The sequence below is a fragment of the Callithrix jacchus genome, chromosome 4 (genome assembly GCF_049354715.1).
Source record: "Callithrix jacchus isolate 240 chromosome 4, calJac240_pri, whole genome shotgun sequence".
NCBI lineage: Eukaryota > Metazoa > Chordata > Mammalia > Primates > Cebidae > Callithrix > Callithrix jacchus.
Genome location: NC_133505.1, coordinates 18,885,236 through 18,908,904, shown reverse-complemented (window position 1 = coordinate 18,908,904; position 23,669 = coordinate 18,885,236). Strand labels below are relative to the sequence as shown.

General features: G+C 44.5%; 1 protein-coding gene across 1 annotated transcript in view; it reads right to left on the bottom strand.

Annotated features, from left to right (window-relative positions):
• ADTRP (androgen dependent TFPI regulating protein) overlaps positions 1-23,669 on the bottom strand; it is a 64,221-nt gene that overhangs the window by 7,057 nt on the left and 33,495 nt on the right. Inside the window, exons 4-5 of the mRNA XM_002746225.6 lie at positions 12,258-12,373; positions 2,188-2,339 (exon numbers count right to left, since the gene is read on the bottom strand). Coding sequence (XP_002746271.1) covers positions 2,188-2,339; positions 12,258-12,373 — 268 coding nt within the window. The remainder of the gene's footprint in view (positions 1-2,187; positions 2,340-12,257; positions 12,374-23,669) is intronic.

Below are 23,669 nucleotides of genomic sequence, written 5' to 3'. Positions count from 1 at the left end.
GATTGAATAAATTTATGATCTTATTCTGATGTTAAATAGGACCTTTTATCCATTCTCTTCTTTAAAAAGTTAAAAATCGGCCAGGCGCGGTGGCTCACGCCTATAATCCCAGCACTTTGGGAGGCCGAGGTGGGTGGATCACAAGGTCAAGAGATCGAGACCATCCTGGTCAACATGGTGAAACTCCGTCTCTACTAAAAACACAAAAATTAGCTGGGCACGGTGGCACATGCCTGTAATCCCAGCTACTCAGGAGGCTGAGGCAGGAGAATTGCTTGAACCCAGGAGGCGGAGGTTGCAATGAGCCGAGATCGTGCCATTGCACTCCAGCCTGGGTAACAAGAGCGAAACTCCATCTCAAAAAAAAAAAAGTTAAAAATCTAGAGAGAACTTGAGAGATAAGCACAGTCATTTACAACAATCTCTTGCACTCACATGAAAATTTGCATGTGCGTGAAGTAATTGAGGGTCCATGTGTTGATGCTGGCTTATCTGTTTATTGGGACCTAATTATAGTTAAAAATTGGATGTAGTACTTAAACAATGAGACTTCTTAAGAACTTTGTGTTGAGAATAGCAATTTGAATAATAACAAATATGATGATAATTTTGTTTTTTAATTCAATGGATGTTTAAAATTCACTGTAGAAGAGCAATTTAAAAATTAACTCAGTACATTATTGAACTCAATACAATTGATTTTAAAAGTTATTGTTCTCTAATCTTTAAGTAATCAAGTTTTTCTCTGTACTTCTTATATCTTATAGCTTTAAATATATATATATATATATATTTATATATATATATATATATATATATAGATAGATAGATAGATATAGATATAGATTTGGGGAAGGCATCAGAAATCTTTATCCAGAACTTCAAGGAGCCAAAACTAGTTAGAATTATATGTCAACGCATCTGAAATGTCAACACTTTTTTCTGTGTGTGATAATTTTCTGTGATTTGGAATCCTGATTGGGAAGTAATTTTTAGTATTCCATTTTTTTAAGTGTTTGCTTTCAAAGAGAATTTTGCCCTTGAGAGTTTCTTAAACCAGTCAAATTCTCCAAGAGTAGAAAACATGATACATCCAAGTTGCATGCTTATTTCTCCAGGGTCTCAGCTTCCTCTCAGAAACACACACTCTGGTACTGAACCTTCTGAAACTGTCAGGTTTTTTGCATACATGGGCTTATGTTTTCACACCAGTTCATAGATTGGGCGGAAGATGGCACTTCTGCCATCTCTATTTTGATAGAACAGAATGGCATGTGGGCGAGTGATGTGGGGGATTGGGTGTGACTCTTTGCCTTCCTTATATACAGAATCAGGGTAGAGTTCCTGCGCTTCTCCTAGGAGGGTAGGGAAGAAAGTCATGGGTGTTTTGCAGCCTCACTTTCTAGTAGTTACTTTTCCAACAACAAAAAAAAATATTCCGGGGTGGGATGGGGAGGAAGGAAGCAGGAAGGAGAAGGAAATCTTCCATTTTAAAAGTAACTAAGTTAAGATGATTTTTTTTTTCTTATAAAGAAGCAACAGGACTCTACCCACCTATAATGAGAAAGCTTAACTTACTGACATGTTCTCATTGCCAAAGAGTCTGTTTGAATGAGAATTTCGATCTCAAGTCTAGGATGTGATTTTATCTGGTAAATATGCCTTTTACCACCATTAGGCTGGGGAGCGGCCTAATGATGGCAGAATGCACTGCTGAGGTGGGAGGAAGTAGAAGGAGGTGGGAGGAGGTGGGAGGAGTGGGGAGGAGCTGAGAAGACCATCTGACTCACTTCCCTCAAAGTGGAACCTTGATATTTTCACAGATTGTGTGCAAGGAGCCCTCACTTGGGTTAGAGAGAGACCCCTGATTTTATTTATTCATGCTAGAGATGGTAATACCTTGTTCTCTGGGTTCTGGGCTTTTTAAACAAGATTATTTTTAGTTTTAAAGTTAAATGACACATTGTTTGGAGAAAGAGGGGAGACCTTTAAATGGGGTCCTTTAAGAGTGCCCCACCCCCAATGCTCTCCTCTTCTCTGCCTTGGCAGGACTGTCTGAGTCCTTTGAACAAAGACAGTAAGCATCACTGCTTCTGTTTGGGGCTAGTTTTTCTTTCTGCTTCCAGGTGAAGTGGAGAGGCAGGTACAGAAGAAGAGCACCTGTAGCTAAGAGAGAAATGCACTGACCCCATTTCCAGTGGTTGAGCTTCTCTCCGAGTAGGTAGATGCTGGCGATGAAGATGTAGCTGAGAGAGAAGAAAGCTGCTAGCCCCACAGGGCTGAGTTTGGCAAGCAGAGGATACACCCAGGTACCCGTCTCCAAATAGATCCATAGGATCCTGCAGGAAACAAGAAGTCATGGTGATTAGAGCAGGAGGAGAAAAACAAGCCATTTTCTCATCAGGATCAGTGAGGTACTGGAACCCAGGCAGGGGAAAAGAACCCATCAGGGACGTTTGTCAACAGCTGTAGTATTCCGACGAACCTGCAGAAGTGAGGCTTTTCTGGGTAAATCAACTTGATTCAATGAGACATGCTGTTTGATGGGCTGAGCTGAGCTGTTTTATCTAATCTATTAAAATTCGACATTGGGGAAAGCATATAAGAGAACATAGGGCAGGGCACCATGGCTCAGGCCTCTAATCCCAGCACTTTGGGAGTTTGAGGCAGGTGAATCACCTGAGGTCAGAAGTTCAAGACCAGCTTGGTCAACATGGCAAAATGCCATCTCTACTAAAAATACAAAAAGTTAGCTGGCAATGGTGGCTCAGGCCTATAATCCCAGACACTCAGGAGGCTGAGGCAGGAGAATCACTTGAACCTGGGAGGCAGAGGTTGCAGTGAGCTGAATCACTCCAGCCTGGGCAACAAGAGTGGAACTTCATCTCAAAAAAAAAATAAATAAATAAAAGAGAACATAAAACACCACTCCAGCCTCAGCAATAAGAGTGAAACTTTGTCTCAAAAAAAAAAGAGAGAACATAGAACATATCATTAGCTAAAGGCAGTATGTGGGAACATGAATGATCCCTTTCCCTGAGATGTATGGTCTGCTGGGACATCGAACCTGCTAATATGGCTTTCATTTTGCTGGCTGTCAGCCAGAGAAGTGGGGTTTGCTTTTTTGGATCTAAGAATCAGGTGCAGCTTTTCATTAGCTCTCCAAGTTGGCTGGGATGAGGGAGCAGAGATAGAGCGTTATTGCTCTAATACAATATGCCTAGGATTTAACTGTCAGCCCTGATTTTCACTCATGCATATAGCCATAAATAGAGTGTAAAGCAGGAATGCATGGATTTGCAGGGAGGCTCAGATCTTGCTTATGTGAGGCTGGACTGTAAGTCATTTCTGGAAGCCAAGAGAAGGAAAAGAAATGTTAGGAGAAGAAGAGCCATGATGTCTAAGCCTAAAAATGCAGTTTGCTGGAAACCAACTGCACTGGAAGGTGCCAAAGTCTGAAATAACTTTTAAAAATTAAACGTAGGGAAGATGATGCCTCAGCTACAGTTCAGCATTGGTTAGGAGCACAGACAACCGCACTTCTGTGATTCAAATCCTGGCTCTGTCACCTAGTAGCTGTGGTACCTACAGCAAATTCATCAACGTTTCTATCCCCGTCACCTCATGTGTAAAGTGAAGATCCAAACAGCATACACCTTCTAAGGCTGTCGTAAGGATCGCAGGAGGTAACACATGTAAAAGACACAGAATGGTGCAAGCCACATGGTAATACTTGACAAGAGTTCAAAAGCTTCCATGTCCACTGAGGGATGGCACAATGGGAGTGTTCTCAGAAAGTATTCTTTAAAGCTGCTGATCTCTTGTAATAATTAGGATAGGCCAGGTTATGCTTCGAAAACAACATTTAAATTTGGATATCCCAGGTTATCAAAGAAATTCAGATGGAAGAATGAAATTCTGTGCTTAATTAAACTTTCAGAAACCCAAGTGTGATCTCTGTCATTTCAAATACTTGTCGTTTGTTAAATGTTTTGTGGAAGAGACAAGGGCTATATTCTGGGCCAGGAGTAAAGTGAGGCAAAGGGGGCCCTAGGGGTGTAAAATGTAAGGGATCATCTCTGAGCATCAAAGGACACAATAAACAGTGTGAAAAGGCAGTCCATGGAATGGGAAACAATTATTTCTAATTATATCCCTGATAATGGGTTAGTATCCAAAATATGTAAAACATTCCTGCAACTCAACAACAACTCAACCCAATTAAAAATCAACGAAGGACTTGAATAGACATTTTACAGAGAAGATGCATAAAAAGCCAACAAGCGCATGAAAGAATCTTTGCCATCAGTAATAACTATAAGAAATGCAAGTCAAAATGACAGTGAGATATTGCCTTATACTCATTAGGATGGATACTATTGTTTTTTAAAGAAACAGACAAGATAACAAGTGTTAGTAAGGACACAGAGAAATTGGAACGTTTGTACATTGTTGGTAGGAATGGAAGATGGTATATCTGCCTTGGAAAACTATATAGTGGTTCTCCCCCAAAATTAAAATAGAATTCATGTGATCCAGCAATTCACCTCTGGGTATATGCCCCAAAGAACTGAAAACAGGCCGGGCGCGGTGGCTCACGCCTGTAATTCCAGCACTTTGGGAGGCTGAGGCAGGCAGATCACGAGGTCAAGAGATCGAGACCATCCTGGCCAACATGGTGAAACCCCGTCTCTACTAAAAATACAAAAATTAGCTGGGCATGGGCGGTGTGCGCCCATAGTCCCAGCTGCTCGGGAGGCTGAGGCAGGAGAATTGCTTGAACCCAGGAGGCGGAGATTGCGGTGAGCTGAGATTGCGCCACTGCACTCCAGCCTGGCGCCTGGCGACAGAGCAAGACTCTGTCTCAAAAAAAAAATAGAAGAATTGGAAACAGAGAACGGAAGAGCTGTTTGTATGCCCATGTTTATAGCAGCATTCTTCACAGGAGCCTGAAGGTGGAAGCTACCCAAGTGCCCATTGATAGATGAACAGATAAATAAAATGTAGCCTATACATAGGTATTAAAAAGAAAATTCTGACACATGCTACCACATGAATTAACTTTGAAGACATTATGCTAGGTGAAATAAACCAGTCATAAAAGGACAAATTTAACTGTTTCTATGAGAAAGCTAGAACGTCAAATTCATAGAGACAGAAAGAAGAATGGTGCTTGCCATGGGGTGGGCGAGGACGCAGTGGGGAATGCGATGGGTTAGATATGGTTGGTTTCTTCCCACCAAGCCTCATGTTGAAATGTGATTCTGTGTGTGTTGGTGTTGGGAGGGGGAGCCTAGTGGGAGGTGTTCGGGTCATGGGAGGGACCCCCTAAGAATGATTCGATGCTGTACTTGGAATGGATTTTCCATGAATGGGTTGTTATGACTCTAGGATGCCTCTCAGGTTTTTTCCTTTTCACACTTACCCATTTCCCCTTTGACCTTCTCTGCCACATTGTGCAGCAGCAGTAAAGCCCTTGCCAGGAGCCAGGGCCATGCCCTTGAACTTCTCAGCCTGCAGAATATGACCTAAATAGACCTCCTTCCTTTATAAATTACCCAATCTCTGATATTCTTTTATAGCAACACACCATGGACTAAGCCAGGGAGTTATTGTTTGACAAGTAGACTTTCAGTTTGGGAAGATGTAAAAGTTCTGGAGTGGATGGTGGTGACAGATGCACAAAATGTGACTGTACTAAATGCTGCAGAACTCACAAATGATCAAAACGGCAAATCACTTCCAATGACTACAACTGTACATTGTACCTTTACCATAAGTTAAAAGTATCTGAGGAGGTGTCAATCTTAGAGTCATACAAGTGTAGGGTTGGCATTTAGTTCTTCGACTGGGCCCTGCTGGTATCACTCTGCTCTTCCAAACATGTCTAGATGTTCCTCACAGATTGAGAATGAGGTGACTAGAACAAACAATAATTATCGTTATTCCTAATATTAGAATTCTTTAAGATGTGCATTCCACAGATGCACATCTTAAATATATCCTGACTTAAAGACAGGATACCTATAGTGCTTCTGATATGCATGGCTACTTCTCATGGCGGGACAAAGAAGGTATACAGCATAGAAAATAAATATTTTCAAGTAGTTAGGGCTAGGAGTTTGGAGTCAGTGAGGCGATCTGAATATACTCCAAACAAAGTTGCATTACGAAATTCACTTTGTTTACTTTACATACTTGAAATTAGGGCTTCTAAATTCCCATGCACGTTTATGTAAGATAGTCTACAAATAAGGACATCCCCCCAGAGGCTTGGAAAGTTTCTGTTTACTTTACGTTTGTTTCCTTCAGTATAAGGCTTGTAAAGGAAAGTGCCCACGGTAAGCTAATGAATTGCGTACTTTTGTTAAAGAGAAAGTGCAAGGGAAGTTATAGGTGCAGTACCTGACAGTGGGGAAAGAAACGGAGATACAGAGTATGAGGCACGATGATGGTAATTTACCAAGGGTACTCAGCAGAGAGGCATCAGTGAGGACACAGTCACTGTAAGCTGACATCACTTCTTTATGGCTTGCTTCAAGCAAGATGAAAGAGAGAGAGGGGAAGGAAGAAGGAAGGAAGGGAGGGAGGGAGGGAGTGAGGGAGATATGTTTGAGCTGGATGGTCCCAGTTGAAGGTCATATTTTAGGAAAAGGTAACAGTGGCTCTGGGAGGGAGTTCACCTGCACACATAGCAGGGAGAAAGAATTGTTGATGCTGGAAATGGCAAGGTGGCTGGTCCTGGAACTCAGGTTCATCCACCCCTTGGCAGCTTTTAATGTATTCTCAGGGTAAGATGTATATGTGTATTTGTAAATGGGGCATGAATTTAAAGGATTGTTATTTCTGGGAACCTAGGAAACTTTACTGAGGGATCTTACCCTAGTGAGCATAGTATAAAAGAAAGTAATTATCTCTCTTGCCTCATAGGAAGTACTTTGGGGAAGTGACTTTTACAAACATCTGCCCCAACGCTGGGTGATAGCTGCGTATCCGTGCAGTGCTTGTACTGGGCACACAATACCTTACCCACTAGCAGAGACACCTGCAGCATCAGCAGGTTTCTGGTCTGTCAAGAGCAGTGTGATGATGTGCTCCAAGCCAGCTGGAGTGGCTGCTGTGGCTAGTAACATTGTGAATTCTACCCACACGGGGGGATGATGGAATTGACAGTGTGGGCATCAGCACTGGGCATGGTGTGCTAACCCTTAACACAGTGCCATGTGGGGATGCTGGGCTCAGTGGGGATTACGGTTTTGCCATCTGTGTGGAAGAACAGTGCTCAGAATACTGTTGGGTTGTGCAGTGCACAACAGGGGCATGTGTGAGCACTCAGCGGATTCCTGGAACTCCTGAGGGATGGGGTCTTGGAAGATTGGACCAAAACCTCAAGGCAGAAGGTGCTTGGGGATATCACTGGAACTGTGAAATAGCCACTCATAAAAAATAAGACATTGTGATCAAACTGCATAGCTTAATATGCTGGCTAATTTTTATTTTTATATTGGTCTATGTCTTATTTTGTTTCCCACCTCTGGTCACTCCAGCTCATTTGAAGCACTGTTGTCAAGATTGACATTTTGAAGCATAATTTGCTAGCCAAGTTACTGATACTACTCACCCTTTCTTCCATGCCATGCAAACAAACTAAAGCAACAACAAATGCTCGCATGGTGTATACTGTGTCCAACCTCCTCTAGTCTGCCATCTGCAAGCCTCCACGAGCGAGTCGTTCCAGGGATATTTCTCAGCAGCCTCCTTCACAAACAGGTCCAGCAGAGAGCATTACTGACCGCCGCTCTCATGCGTTCCGCACTCTCCTGGCCTTGGGACTTTGCTCCTGCTCTTTACTTTCTCTCATTTTTTTTGTAGCTTCAATCCTGCCGGTCCTTCAGGGCTCAGATCCAATGCATGCCTTTCACAATTGCCCTTCCCACACCGCGCAGCTGGATGCAAACTCTTCGTTTCTCTGTGGCTCCTTGTGTTTTTTTATGTTTTACCACTTTCCATCTTCTGTTCTTATAATTTGTATGCATGGGTCATTTCCACTTACTAAGGATAAACCCCCTGCAGGCGGAAGCCTGACCTTATATAACATTGCTTTTCTGAGCAGACCCAACCATATGTTAGGGAAAATATTTATTCAATAAAAGAATGAATAAAAACTAGCAGAAGAAACATTTCTAATTTTTTTGCTCCTCACCAATCCCTCAGGAAGAACTAGGTGAGGTGTTTTGGGGTAAGAGAGAAGGGAGGGAGGAGTGAGCTACCATATTTGAAGGTGACTAATGCTTTCCAAAGGAAAGGAAAGATTTGCAGTCATTACTATTTTGCAAAGCTTTATTTTCCTACGAGGGGCCAGCCCTTCAATTTTGCAATCTGAAAAATAACTAAGAGCAACCACCACATGTAAGGCGGTCCCCACGGTCTCAGGGACTATTTTTAGGTCATTGTAACATGGTTTTGGCGGTGAAATACTTCTCCAGCTCAGCTTCACTGCAGTTTTTCTGACTCACGTTTGTTTCTCACGCTCCCCCTGGCCTGAGCCCATGCTCTTTACCTCATTCGTGCTATGCCATTTCCCCATTTGACCATCCAAACTGGCACATCTAACAGTGGACCCACAGCCACTTCCCTAAAACATCTCCATGGGTATCTGCAGTTGGTGGAATGTGATAGCCATCTGTGGCTGTGAGGACCCAGGGCCCCAGGAAACTGCATAAAGATGGGAATGGCAGGCACCAAAGAGTCTGAACTCCTTTAAGCGGTGTGTGGACAGAAACAGAGATGCTTCCATCCATAAGACAACATCAAACACCCTCTTGTAAGTGTGGATATTTAATTGGTTCTAGCAAAAACGGGGCTTCATGGACCAAATACCAATTTAGTATTTCTCATGAAGGATGAAATCCCAAACCACCTCAGTTCCCCACCGGGCCCTGGGGCCCACCCAGTCACATTCCTGCTGATGACCGGTCTCCATCCCTTCCCTCCACTCCCTTCATTACCAGTACTTCAATGTCTAATCCTGGCATAGAGCTGGGAACAACACGTGAGATTTCAGAGTGCTGAACTAGGTCAAGCTTTGTGCATGCCCACCCATCCAGCGTTTAGCTGAGTGGTTTTGCTCACACTGGGAGTTGAACAAATACCTGGCCATATAAACACAGTGGAAAGAGAACTGGATTTGGAAACAGAAGACCTGTTTCCGTTGGCTCAAGTCCCGGCTTCGCGTCTCTACCCCACCTCTGCCATATGACCATGGGCATGTCATCTGCCCTACTGGAGATTTAGTTTTCCAATGCTAAGTGGTCTCTAAGTCACCTCCCATTGCTCACACTCTGATTTTATTTGCGAATTGATTGATGTTGTCATCAGTAGGCTAACATCAGCTCACCTGAATTACCAGCAATACCAACTGGTCCAGCTGTCTTGTTCCTTTTCAGGCTGATGTCCACACTTCAGCCAGAATCATCTTTCTAATCAGCTTTCTTACATAAACCACATCATTTCATTTCTCTGATGATAACACTTTTCTACAGAAAAGCACTTGGTTTAAAAGTCCAAACTCACTGATGGGGATTTACAACCTGGCTTTACCCAGTCCCCCAATTCAGCCATACCCTCAGCTCCTCCAGCCCTTTACAGATGCTGTTTTTTCTGCCTGAAGGTATTTTCCACATCTCCTTTGACCTATTCTTACTCATTTCTTGGGGCTTAGCTTAGCGCTTCCCTTTAAGAAGCCAGTCCTGCATATCTCTCTGTGTGCCCACAGCATCCTGGCTTATGCCTGTTATAGTCCTATCACCCTGTCTCCCACTGGCTGTTAATGCTCCTCTTTCCCCAGCAGCCTCTAAAGGCAGCAGCCTGAACATCACTGCGTCCTCTGTATTTTAGCACTGTACCTGGCGCTGATGAACTGTTGAATGGATAAGGGATGCACCTGTGCCTGGCTCCCATCTTGTTGCATTTCTTTCTCCAATTTCCTAATTACCTGCATCATGGGAGCACCTGCCCAGGTACTGACAAGCCAAGCTCCTGGCTACTAATTCTCTCTCTCTCTCTCTTTTTTTTTTTAGACAGAATCTCACTCTGTCACCAGGCTGGAGTGCCATGGTGCAATCTCTGCTCACTGCAAGCTCTGCTTCCCTGGTTCAAGCAATTCTCCTGCCTCAGCTACCTGAGTAGCTGGGATGGTGCACACCACCATGCCTGGCTAATTTTTGTATTTTTAGTAGAAATGGGGTTTCACCATGTTGGCCAGGATAGTTTTGATCTCTTGACCTCGTGATCCGCCTGCCTTGGCCTCCCAAAGTGCTGGGATTACAGGCAGGAGCCACTGCACTTGACCCTACTTCTCGTTTTTATAGCCACTATAATTTTCCCCAATAATAGCAGTGGACTTAGGTGCCCTTTATCTTATTGGTCCCCAAAAAGGAAAAGAACAACAAAGATCAGATATGTGAACTGATAATCAACTTTCAAGTCCTTAGGAAGAAGACATTAGTAAGTCAAAGGTGATAACTTCTTTATATATGAACTACAAAATTTACCCTTAGCAATGAAAGGGTAAGTTAAAGTCCACCAAAAAAAAAAATAATAATACAGCATACAAATTCATGTGTACAATCAGCTAGCTTCTACTTTGCTTCTCTTCTACACGTGCAAAAACAACAACAACAAAAAACTTTATGTGTCTACCCAGTCCAGGTCCCAGACACTCTGTCTTTAGGGATATATTCCTTTGTGTTAGGCCAGGGTGTGGCAAGCATATAGCATATATCCTACCACTGCCCACGGTTATGCTCTTAAAAGTCAATGCCTAATAATCACGCAATTTTTTCTTGGTAGTGCCTCAGAATCCTTCTCAACAGAGTGCTCCAGTCATCAACCATCAGTAGGTCCCAAGCTGAAGCCCTGTTCTCTGAAAGTTCCTTTGTTAAAATGTAAAGGCTCCAGAGGCTGAAGAACAATGCAGAGCACTGGAGTCTTGGGGTAGATTTACTGAGCAAGTGCTTTCTTCGTGATGGGAGAAGAAAGATTTGGGTACTCAGGGAAAGAGGGACATAGAAAGGTGGGTTGGGTAGATACCACAAACGGGAAGGAAGGGTTAGGGAGGAAACAGAAAATGAGGTCTGGGCACCGAGTTTATTTGCTCTAAGACAGAGGCTGGTCGAGTCCATAAAACAGGCATTGCTAGAGCCCAAGTTCTTTAGAATACACACTCTCTCTTGGCTTCCATCCCTGACAGCACCAAACTGAACTCAACTTCCCCCATATAGGGACAGGAGGGTTGTCTGGATTGTCACACATGAATAGCTTATGTGAGTCTAGAGAAGGAACGCTGATGAGCTTCCAATCTGCAGGTCTTGTGTTCAGCAATGTGTATGCATACTCTCATACACATTCATATATTTGTGCACACATACATGCCCCCACGTGCACACACACCCCTCCATTGGACCGAGGCTGTCTCCTTCACTCTCCATTGCGTTCAGCATGCTCTCTCACACTTCCAGCCTCCTGCCCCTGCTTCCTCTCCCTGTGTGGACTGTGCCTTCTTTCTTTCAGTAGGAACAAAAGCATGGTGCTAGATGAGAAGGTTATAGAATGGAAGAAAACGGAAGAAAAGTTTCTCAGTCACTGGGTAAAAGGCCAAGCACGTTCCCTTGATTACAGACTATCGGGCAGTGTTTCTGAGAATGAGTGTTGCCAGGTGGTTGAATGATGGAATTTAGGCCAGCTACTGAAATCACCTCCCATGCAATTGCCCAAATGCCTTCTAGGAGCTCTGATGCCAGCTGCTGATGCAAATAAGCCTGTCATGAAACAGGCAACAGAAGTGGACGGACCCAGCAAGCTCTGCCTACCACATGCCTTTTTAGGTAGAATGTAGTTAGATGCCTCAGATTGCTCAGCCATTCAGACATGTTCATAGAAAATGAAACCAAGAAGCAACATTTTCTGGGAAAGTGAAGTGTGTGGCTTTGAAATGATTAATTCTTCCTGAGAGAGAGAGGGGGGAAGTTGTGACTTGCTGTGTGTGATGTGTGCACACCTGCATGTTTCTGTGCATGGAGGTTTCCATGGGCATAAAAATCAAACAGTAAGAATCTTTCTGACCTGGAAATGTAAAGATGGTTAAATCCTTCTTAAACCAAGATAAAGGGATTCGGACAGAACAGTATACACTTCTGGAACTTCCCTCAGGGCCTTGAATGACAAGGGTAAGTTGACCTTCTCCACGTGATTCTTACCTGCTGACGTAAGCAATGCTGCCAGCAGCTAGCAAGGTGAGTCCTGTCTTCTTTGACGGATAGGAGTGCGGCCTGAGGATGACTTCAGTCAATGTGATGGGCAATATGAAAGTGTGCTGGAGGAGAGAAGATGGCAAATCAGGATGGCAGGGTGTCCTGGCTGCCTAGAGTGCCCATAATTCTCTGTTCCCCTTTCAGTCTGCCTCTTACATACTGCTAGATGAACTTTTCCAGAACTTGGTTTAGGTCATGCTCCCTAGATACCCAAGAACCCACAGTGGCTCCTCTTGCCTACCAGATTAGTCCAAACTCCTCTGTCTGGCTACCAAAGCTCTTGCAATGTGCCTCACCCTCCCTCTGGTCCTGCTTATTGTCCTCTGCCCCCCTCTTCCGCTTTTTTTTTGAAGGAGGGGGAATGCAGTCTTGCTTTGTCACTCACCCATGCTGGAGTGCATTGGGGCGATCTCAGCTCACTGCAGCCTCTGCCTACCAGGTTCAAGTGAATCTCCCCTGCTTTAGCCTCCCAAGTAGCTGGGATTACAGTCAAGTGCCACCACACCCAGCTAATTTTTGTATTTTTGGTAGAGACAAGGTTTCAACAGGTTGGCAAGGCTGGTCTCGAACTCCTGACCTCAAGGGATCTGCCCGCCTCGGCCTCCTAAAGTGCTGGGTTTACAGGCGTGAGCCACCATGCCTGGCCCTGCTAACCTCTCCCAAAACACACACCACACACACACACATGCACACTTACACACATTCACATACAAACATGCACACTCACTTTCATGCACACATACATTTGTGCACACTCATGTACATGCACACAAACATTCACACATTTGTGCATGCACACTCACATACACAGGTATATTCTCACACACATTTGTGCCCATGCATGCACATGCACACATACACACTCATGCATACTCTCATAACATTCATATATTTGTGCACACATACACACCCCCACGTGCACACACACCCCTCCATTGGACCGAGGCTGTCTCCTTCACCCTCCATTGCACTCAGCATGCTCTCTCACACTTCCAGCCTCCTGCCCCTGCTTCCTCTCCCTGTGTGGACTGTGCCTTCTCTTCCCGGGATTCAAATCTATGTTCTTCGCAGCCAATGCAATCTTCCATGATGCTGTCTCTAAATTTTCCTATTGCTAATTTCTCTCACTCAGCTCGACTGCATTTATATCCTGTGCCATGTAGTCTAGCACTTATGGTGTATACTCATAAGCTCTGGGGGGCCGGAGAACACATTCTACCCATCTCTGCATTTTCCTGTTGCATTTAGCAAGGTGTAACTGAGCTCAGTCCTGCCGAGGGTGGTAAGTGTGTGGGGTATGTGTAAGCCTACCTATGAAGCCCCTGTGTCCTCCCCCTCCTTCCCTGCATCACCCCCTCCTTAAAACCATCTGCTTTCTTACAGCCTCCAAACCCTTAAAAGTAGGGTTTTTTAAAATGACATAATCAAGGAAATAAGTTTAGGGATCGTGGCATTTTCGGATGCAGAGTCTGCTGCAGCCTGCTCCCCTCTTGGTGTAGAAGCTGACCTGGGAAAGGTCACTGGAGTATGTGTGCAGTGTCTTTTCATTTACTGGTAACATTTATGAAGTCCTTCTGCAATCCTCTGAGCTTACTGGGAACATCTAGTAGTGTTAGTATTTTACTTTTTTTATAGTCCCAGCTATCATTCATCCTTCATTCCTGCTCATCAATCTCCTCAGCTCATGGCTGCCTCTTTCACCCAGTCTCCACCTGCAAGCTCCCACCCCACCCTGTTCCTCAGCCCCAAGGCAGCTGTGCCAGCCCCTCAGTTAGGTCAGTCTCTAGAGCTTGGGAATGTCACTGCATTCCCATGCCCGGCAGTGCAGCTGGAACTCTGGGGCCAGCTCTGGGCAGTCTTTCATACAAGACCTCCTGAGCCTTGTGCTCAGGAGGCATCCACAGGCGGCAGTAGCTTCCTCCCACCGAAGCTGAGCTGGTGAGGGCAATCAGAGATCACAATGACCTGCAGAAGACCAGAAATGGGTCAAGTTTTGGTGGGGCAGGAGCAGGGAGAGAAGGACCAAGCTGTAAGTACAGGGCAGCACTGGGTGAAGGACCTCTCAGAGTGCCCCGGTCAAGGCCACAGTGGCGTGGCCTAGAGCACCTGGGCATCTCAAGGGCCCTGGGCACCCTGAACTTCAGCAACAATGCCTAGAGGAACAGCACTGCAGACAAACCATGGCTTTTACATAATTTGCTCCAGGTTGGTCCTGAACATACTGACTGGTTGGAGAGACAAATGGAATGACTCCCCGCCCTGTCACACCTTGCATCTTTCTTCAGCCTGACTCTAGGCTGCAGCTTCTGCGTCTCTCCCTCCAATAAAGAAACATGGTTTCTAAGGGTCTCTAATCTAACCCAGGGCTGGTGACCGAATCTCTCTGAACTTCAGCTTCCCCAGGTATGAAATGGGGATGCTAAATAGTACATACCTCCCGGGATGCTGCTGTGGGGACTGAGGTGCGTGCATGTAATAAGCTTAGTCTTTGGCCTTACAGCACTTCAGTGAGCATTTGCTGGGGTTGTCACTGTTATCAGTGTGACTGCTGTCCTTCATCTCATTGGTGGGTCCAGGGTGGGGTGCGGGCAAGGGTCTGGGATAGCCATGGCTTCAGGTGCTTAGATGGACTCTGGCCTGTGGTCTGCAAGAGGCTGTGGCATGCCAGCTGCTGGAGTGTGGTTGACCCCGGGCTCCCTCCCCAACCCACAGCTGGTGCCTGTGTTCCCAGCCAAGGCCACCTCCGAGCCTGTGGTTGCTCGGTGACTGACAGGGATGCTCTCTTCAACCAGAGGCCACCTCAGCAGGCAGGAGATGGAGCTGTCTCCCAGCATAGCCACCTGCCTCTTTCTCCCAGCCTTCCATCTACTGCAGCCAGGACGACCCAACCTCTATTAAAAACCATTAACAGGCCCATTATACTGGCCATTGATCTGACGAATTTTATTAACCCTGCCCACAGTCAGCAGCTCCCGTCCTCTACATTAACGATCATTTGGAACTGAATTCTCGTGGAATAATGCAGTGCATTCGCCTTAGGAGTAAATGGGTTCGCGGTGATTAATGCTTTCATAGCAAACAACTCGGGAATGCATGACTGGTCACCTCTTCCAGGAGCCTGCCCTTTGCAAGTGACATTCAATTGGATTTCCGAATGAATTCTCCCTGATGGCTTCTGGGAAATTTACCTCAGTGATGTCATTAGTGATGGGCCATATACCTCGACTTCATCCTAACTAAAAGGTCTTTGCAAGAATCACATTTTCTGGTCGGGACTGTGGGTGGGAATGAGGAAAAGAACCTTCTGAAGATTGAGCTGCTGTGAAGAGCCAAACGTGATGCAATGAGCCTCCTGGTGTTTCAAACGTACGGGTATTTCACCTCACTTTGACATAAATCATATGACCTTTGTCAGACAGCACATATTTCCAAAAAGAGGAAGAACAAATTCAGTAAGAGAAAAATCAAATATGCTTTTTGCTTCCAAAAAATCTAATAATTAGGCTGGGATTGACACAAATTAGAATGCTGCCAAAAATTACTGGAAACACTGACTCATTCTGTATTTCAATTAACAGTTTCTCAGTTTCCCTTATAAACAGCAAAGCTGACAAAAATTAATTATCTCAGAGGGGGTAAAATATTTCCTTCCAAGGTAAACAAAACATCAGGGGCTGAAACAATAGCACGTGTAAACAGAGGGGATGTAGTGGGGCTACCTTCCCTTGCCGTTAAAGTCATCATTTTGGTAATTTTCCTTTAAATGTCTCTTTCCAAATGGAACGCTTAAAGGACAGTGTTGTTCTTCTCCCGTCCCCTTCTATTCAGCTATACCTTCTCCCCCATCCTCCATATAAAGCCGACTTCATCTGAATGTCTTGGAGTGAGAAGTACAAGCATGAAGTATTAAGTATTAGTGTAATAACACACTAGATTCTCTGCTTACAAAATGGCCTTTGCAGATAAGTACTAAAATTTACCAACCCATAGAGAGTGACGACATGGAAAATGATAATGATTTGAGCACTTGTTTGTACTCACCTCCTACACGTAGATAAGTGGCTCCATGAAACAATTTCCCTGCAGAGGAGGCTAAACTTACAGCAGGAGGAAGTTCGCAGACCCTCAAGAAAGAGGCAAGCCTTAATATGAGATAACATATGGAGCCGACAGGTCTTTCTCACTGTCATGGTGGCTCCAGAGACTGAATCTATAAGCCTAGGCTGATCACACTCTTATTCTAAGGCTCCTAAGGGATCAAGAGCACTTAATTTTCTCCAGCGAAAAAAATTCAGAGAGCCTACGTATTGTAAAATCAGTTGATAACATGAAAGAGTCTAATCTCTACTTCTTTCCTCTATTTCGTTTCCCTTCTGGACTATCTCTTGTGTTGAGATTGAGTTGACCAAGACAAATAAACTGGCTTCTGCCCTCTCAGATGGGTCATCAAGAGGCTTTCTCCTTCAGATGCTGTTTCTGTATCACCTGCTGCACATCTGCCTTCATACTCTCCTCTATTCAGGCCACACTCCGATCTGAGAATTTGTTCCTGATATTGGCTCTTCCCAAACTGAGGGCCTTTCCTCCAAGTCTCTATAATCATACCTTTGTTTATGTTACTAACAGATAAATATTTTTAAGTGAAGTTTTAGTGCACGAACAAGATCTCATTTCTGGGTACGTTAAGGAGGATTTCTTTTGTTTACAATATATTAAATATATCATTTTTAATTGAAAAAAATGGAAGCCTTCACAAAATCTCTTTGGGGAAAACACATGACCAAAATATCAATTAAAACTTAAATGTAAATACAATAGACACAGAAATGGAGGCAAAACAAAGCTTACTCCATCATATCCAGCTTATTATTACACTGCTGGATCACATTTCTTAAGCTTGAAAATTGCATGCAGGAAAGGCATGCGGTAATAGTTGTTTTGTAAATTCCAGCAAGGCAATCTCTGGTTTTGATAACATCATTTGCCAGCTAAAAACTTTTACCTTCCTCCTCACTGACTTCCTGTGCTACAATTTCTGCCTCTAACTCCCTACAGGTAGAGACAATGATGATGATCTGTGACATTTTTAGGAATAGTTTGTATCTGAAAGCAGAGACCATCTGTATCCTCCATGTTCCTTACATCATTAAAGATACAGTTTTGCTCTAAGTAAATCTGATCTCTAGAAACCCGGAAATGTGCACATAGGCTATGGAGCTTACATCTCTACGGTACTTAAAAAAAAACAACCTTCCAATTATACTACCTGTAGGAGTTTTTTCAGTCTCAAAGACTAAAGGTTTTTTTTTTTTTTTTGAGATGCATTCTCACTCTGTCACCCAGGCTAGAGTGCAATGGCGTGATTTTGGCTCACCACAACCTCCACCTCCCGGGTTCAAGCGATTCTCCCGCTTCAGCCTCCTGAGTAGCTGAGATGAAAGGTGAGTGCCACCCCGCCTGGCTAATTTTTTTTTGTATTTTTAGTAGAGACGGGGTTTCACCATCTTAGCCAGGCTGGTCTGGAACTCCTGACCTCGTGATCCACCTGCCTCGGCCTCCCAAAGTGCTGGGATTACAGGCGTGAGCCACCGTGCCCAGCAAGTCTAAACTTTTTAAAGAGAATTGGGTTTGTAAAAATTCCCTTTTCTATTTTCTAGGAACTCAAGAGCACAGGCTAGACACCACTGTCATTAAAGAGTCAACATTAAAATGTGTGCATAGGAAGGGACTGGGGAGATAAACCACCCACAGAAAGAGCCATTGGCTTCTCTTTGACCTTCACCGTCAACCTCAGTGGCCTAACACAGGTTCCCCAGGCTGTAAATGCAAGTTCTATGACAAAGAGCAGTCATGTTTGCAATTTACTCTGAAATGCACCAAAAGCAAGATGAATAAATGGATGCATAGGTGGAGAGATTCACGAGAAAGCCAGAACAGTAAACTATTAACAGTGGAACCTAAGTGGTGGGTGAGCCAGCTCTTCCCTGTAAAATTCTTTCAACCTTGCTCTATGTTTGAAATTTGTCATAATAAAACATTGGGGAAAATATGAGTAGTCTTCACTGATCCAGAAAGAGAAATGAATGCCCCACTGGTCCAGGGAAGAAAGCATACTGTTGTTCATGACCTCCTACGTGACTTGAACAGATGGTCAAATGACAACTTTATGAATCTTCTGAAGAGAATTTTTAAGGATCTTTTACTTACTACACTGTTGTCTTTTGGGTTAATATCTCAAAGCATCATTCTGTTACGAAACTAGTTGGCTTTGAAGGAATCCAGCCTGGTGAAGAAGTGGCAATTGGGATTCTAACCAGTTAAGGAAAAAGAAGACATGGGATCTTAGGACCCTGCAATCAGTAATCAGGAATACATCTGCCTCTTGTGTCACCTGCTCCCTCTGCACCCCTCTAAATACCCATATCCCTTCCTCCCAGTGAGCTCTCTGGCAATCCTAACGCCCTCCACACCTGCTGCCATTGCTGACTCACTCCTTCACTCCTCACATTCAAACTTCATTCACTTTTCTGCCAGAATGCTTCCCATAGCCACTTCTTTTATCTTCCAGGCATCACTTCCGTAGCTTTTCCCTATTCTGGTACATACAATCAGGTGCATAGACTGCTACATTGCAATCAGGCAAACCTAAGAAACAAGTTTTAATATTGCTACTCCCCAGCTCAAAAACCTTCTGTGGCTCCCTATTGCCTCTGTCTACTATCTTTCCACCTTCCCTCATCTCATCTCATTTCTCAGAGCATTTCAGCAGGCTTCCTTCCTTCTGCTCAGTCTCCTTAGTATCCTTTTCTTTCAACTCATTTTTCTTCTCTAGTATTCTTCCTTTTTGGTTTTTTTTTTTCATTTTTTAAACTCTTTAATTTTTTCTCTCCCAACCAGCCCCATACATCTGAGATACCTCACCAAAAAAGCCCATTCATTAACAAGAGAAGATGTAAAGAAATATCAGAACTCAAAAGAACACTGAAACATGAATACATCACCAGAAGCCTTACTGGGCTTCTATTGCTGAGATTCAAGTTTAGCAATATGTTTCCAGACAAGGAAAGTAAAAAGAGAGAAATGAAATGTACACACTTCCTATTTTTTGTTTTGTTTTGGAGAAAGTAAAGTTTTTCCCCTACCCATTAGGCCTGAAAGAAATTACTACCATTGCGTTTCATTTTAGTGGGACTAAGCCTCATAGTGACCTCAACAGTGTCCCCATAGCAAACAGTTCAGAGGTCTAGATTCCACAAACTGTAACATCTGGAGGTGAGGTAACAAAGCTCAACCAAGTGAAGGAGATGCTGCCAGTGAGGAGGCAATATTTTATAATTGTGTATCCTTCTGTGATCTGAGCAGTAGAGGAACTCCAGACGTACCATTTTCCCCATGGGTGTTTTGTTTGTTTTTGTACCAGTGGTAAATCGGACACCAGCCAGGATTTTATTCTTTGTTTAAAGCCTGGAGTGCAAGCATTACCACTGTTGATAACACAGAGATCTAAACACTTGGAGAAATTAAAAGAGTCAATGCTAATGTTGAGCCCTTTTACGGCAAACAAGAAGCCTCACGAAGGAAACCACCCCAGCCCTTCTGCATTCGGGAGGCTGTGGCCCACCTAGCCTCCTCGTGGATGCCCACTCTTGTCTGTGCCACAGCTCCTTTGGTCTGCACTCAACACTTCAGTGCTTAACATTATTTCATTTTGTTTTTTCACCATCAATTTCATGTGTTTTTTTTCCCTTCCTTTTCTCAAAGAGATGATAAACTCTTTGAGGGCAAAGCTCTCATCTATTTTTTCAGGACTCCCCTCCAGCCTCTCCTTAACAAACATTTTGACTGTGTTTCTTGTGCACCTGTCCATTGTAGGATAGTCCTAATGTGATCTGCAGAGGTCCCAGGGCTCTGTGTTTCCGTGCCCACGCTCTAATTACTCCACACTCCCACCTGAAGACCAGATTGCCTCTCTCACTGCGGATACAGCACTCACCTGTTCCTCCCTCCCTCAGCCCCCTTGGCCTTCACATCACCTTATAGGGCTCAGTGGCCCTTGGCTGAATCCTGAAACTCCAGCAAGTGCCCTTCCTTTGCAGAACTGACAGCTCCTCTGTGCTTATTCCCATCATGACATGACACTTGTACATTTGCCTAATACTGACCAAAGTCTTCCAGAGATGGAAGCAACTCAAGGCTTAGGATCACCATTTTCTCTCTCGTGCCTAGCACGGTGCTTAACCTATTCTGGCCACTTAACATCGGTGACATTAATGAACGGCTCAATGAAACAAAGTGGGACAGAAGAGGAAGGGAGGTCTTCTGCACAGCCTGGGAAGCCAGCCCAGATTGCTTCACTGGACACCAGCAGCCACATAGCAGGCTGCATCGAGGATGGCAGGGTTGCAGAATCAATCCCACTTCCAGCTGGTGACCTTAAGGCTTTCTCACAGCTGTAAGTGGCACCCCAAAGCTTGGAAGTGGGTGTTGGAAGTCAATATGCTTTGGATATTTGTCCCCTCCAAATCTCATGTTGAAATTTGATCTCCAGTGTCAAAGATGGGGCCTAGAGGGCGGTGAGTGGGTCATTGGGATGGATTCCCTGTGAACAGTTTGGTGTGTTCGAGTAATGAGCAAGTTCTCACTCTTAGTTCCCATGAGATCTGGTTCTTAATAAAGAGCCTGGCACCTCCTCCCCTCTCTTGCCTCCCTTCCTCTCTTGCCATGTGACATGACATCTCCCTTGCCTTCTTCTGTGAGTAAAAGCTTCCTGAGGTCCTCACCAGAAGCCAGGCAGATGCTAGTAGCATGCTTCCTGTGCAGCCTGCAGAACTGTGGGCCAAATAAACCTCTTTTCTTTGTAAATTACCCAGTCTCAAGTATCTCTTTATAGCAATGCAAAATGGACTGACATGGGGTTATAGGAAAGCCTGTGAGCAAGTATCGCTCTTGGAAACAATCAACAGGTGCCCACTCTAGAGCCACTAAATTGTAAACTCAATAAAAAGGCACCACTGAGTAGGGGCTGGCAGCCCTGCAGTAAGTCAGAAGATACAGGGCCAGCAGAGGTTGTCCTCTGTTCATCTTGAGATTCACTGGTCTGTGGCTCCCCATTCTGAGATGGGGCCAGGTGGAAAGGCCTCCAGGTTTTGCTTGGTATCTTCTCCATAACGCTCCTCTTCATCCATCTGTAATTCACTCTCCTCCATGCTTCTTTGACTGGCTTCACATGGTGCACATGGAGACGTGTTTTAAAGACATAAACAGATGGGCAGCTCTCTGGAAAGCTGCTCTAAGTTGGAGGAAGGAGACTGTTCTTTTAAAGAAAGGAAGTTTAGAAAGCATGGGGATCTACTCTCACCTTTGGGAAACTGTGTCTCAGGGCACCATCCCTTCCTTTCTGATATCTCATCATGATGTCAAGTAAGGGCTCCGAGTGTGTGAGCAGCTGGTTTCCCTGGGAGATAATAGTGGTTCTGGGAAGCACCCTCCCTGTAAGCACAAGCTCTGGGGCACAGTTCCAAACCTTCCGCATGACTGATCTCATGATGGACGTTTCCACACTTTCTCCTTCCTGCCTCTGGCCTTCCCTCCTTGCTGACCCATCAGGCTTTTCTAAAGGGATGTGTAGGCTGTTTTGTGACAATGGCCGCTACTCACTGATGATTTTTCTAAATGCATGTCATCAGTTGATTCAGGGTTAGTCTGTCATCTCTCTCTCTCTCTCTCTCTCTCTCTCTCTCTCTCTGTGTGTGTGTGTGTATGTGTGTGTGTGTGTGGTATTGCCAATGGAGAAGGGAATGGCTAAGAGTAGGGCCTCAAGGCAAAAGACAAGAAGTTTTCCTAGCAAGTACCTTCATTCAATACCCATCAAATATCCCTAGAGAAGCAGTTCTGCTTCAGCATCCTAGGTAACTGAAAGGTGTATAAGATATGGTCTTTGAACTCAAAAAATATGAATGAATTTCAACTGACATTTGTTGTAACCATAGGGTGTCAGTCTAGGATGAGGCTAGTGCTCAGGTGTGATGTGGAGGAGGCTCTGAAAGCATCAGGCCACAGCAGGCAGCACCGCATCAGGCCTTTGGAGTCCACAGTTAACAACCACAAGTCCTTGTTGAACTCAAAGAATGAGTTCACTTTTGCAAGGCTCTTTATGGCAACATCTTCCCATCCTAAAAGGCCCGAGGGTTTCCCTTCAGCAGCTTTTGTGACATTCCCAAGCTGTATCTAATGATCTCAGAATGTGCCACTAAATTGTGTTTTGTTATTTCAAGATAAAAGTTAATTTTGATTCCCTATTATTAAAAACAGATAACTACATGTGAGAGGTTACTTTTTCAATTGTGAACATTTTCTTCTTCTTCTTCTTCTTCTTCTTTTTTTTTTTTTTTTTTTGAGACAAAGAGTCTCACTGTGTCACCCAGGCTGGAGTGCAAAGGCACAATCTCAGCTCACTGCAACCTCTGCTGCCTGGGTTCAAGCATTTCTCCTGCCTCTGCTTCACAAGTAGCTGGGATTGCCAGTGCCTGCCACTATGCCCAGCTAAATTTTGTATTTTCAGTAGAGATGGGGTTTCACCATGTTGGCCAGGCTAGTCTCCAACTCCTTACCTCAAGTGATCCGCCAGCCTTGGCCTCCCAAAGTGCTGGGATTATAAGCATGAGCCACTACTCCTAGCCATGAATATTTTTTTTCCCTTGCTGAAAACCCAAGAGCAAAACAAAACAAAATAAAAGCAGAAGGCCATCTACAGGATATCAAGCTAAAGAGGTCCAGCAGCAAGTAGCATAGTAGATCTACGAGTTTGGAACTCAGAAGAGAAATCCAGCTAGAGACAGAGGTTTGGGAGCCATCAGAGTAGCGACCTCGCTGCATTCAGTGGTAGTAGATGAGATAACCCGAAAGGTATATGAGCTGGAGGAAGAGTAAAGCATATGGGAAAAAGCACTGTGGAGACAACCAGCTGGGTCAGGGTTTCTATACTGTCAATGCTTTAGAATCCTAAGTGTGCTTGGGGGAGGCTGTCCTGTGCATTACAGGATTTTAAACAGCATCCTTGGCTTCTACCCAGTGGCATGCCTTCCCCGCCCCCCAAGTTGTGACAATTAAAACTGTCTCTAGACATTGCCAAATGTCCCCTGCAGGGAGCAGTCCATCCTGGTTGAGAATCCCCAATTTAAGAGATAGGCAAAAGAAGAGCATTTTGCAATGCTAATCGACAGGAGTGGTCAGAAAGTCTGGAGGTAAGGAAAAGAGGGAAAGAACTATTTCAGGAGCGATGTGTCCATTGTTTTGGAGAGGGAGTCAGGCACAAGCACCAAATCTAACTGGGTTTCCAGACGAGAAGGTTGTAGGTTA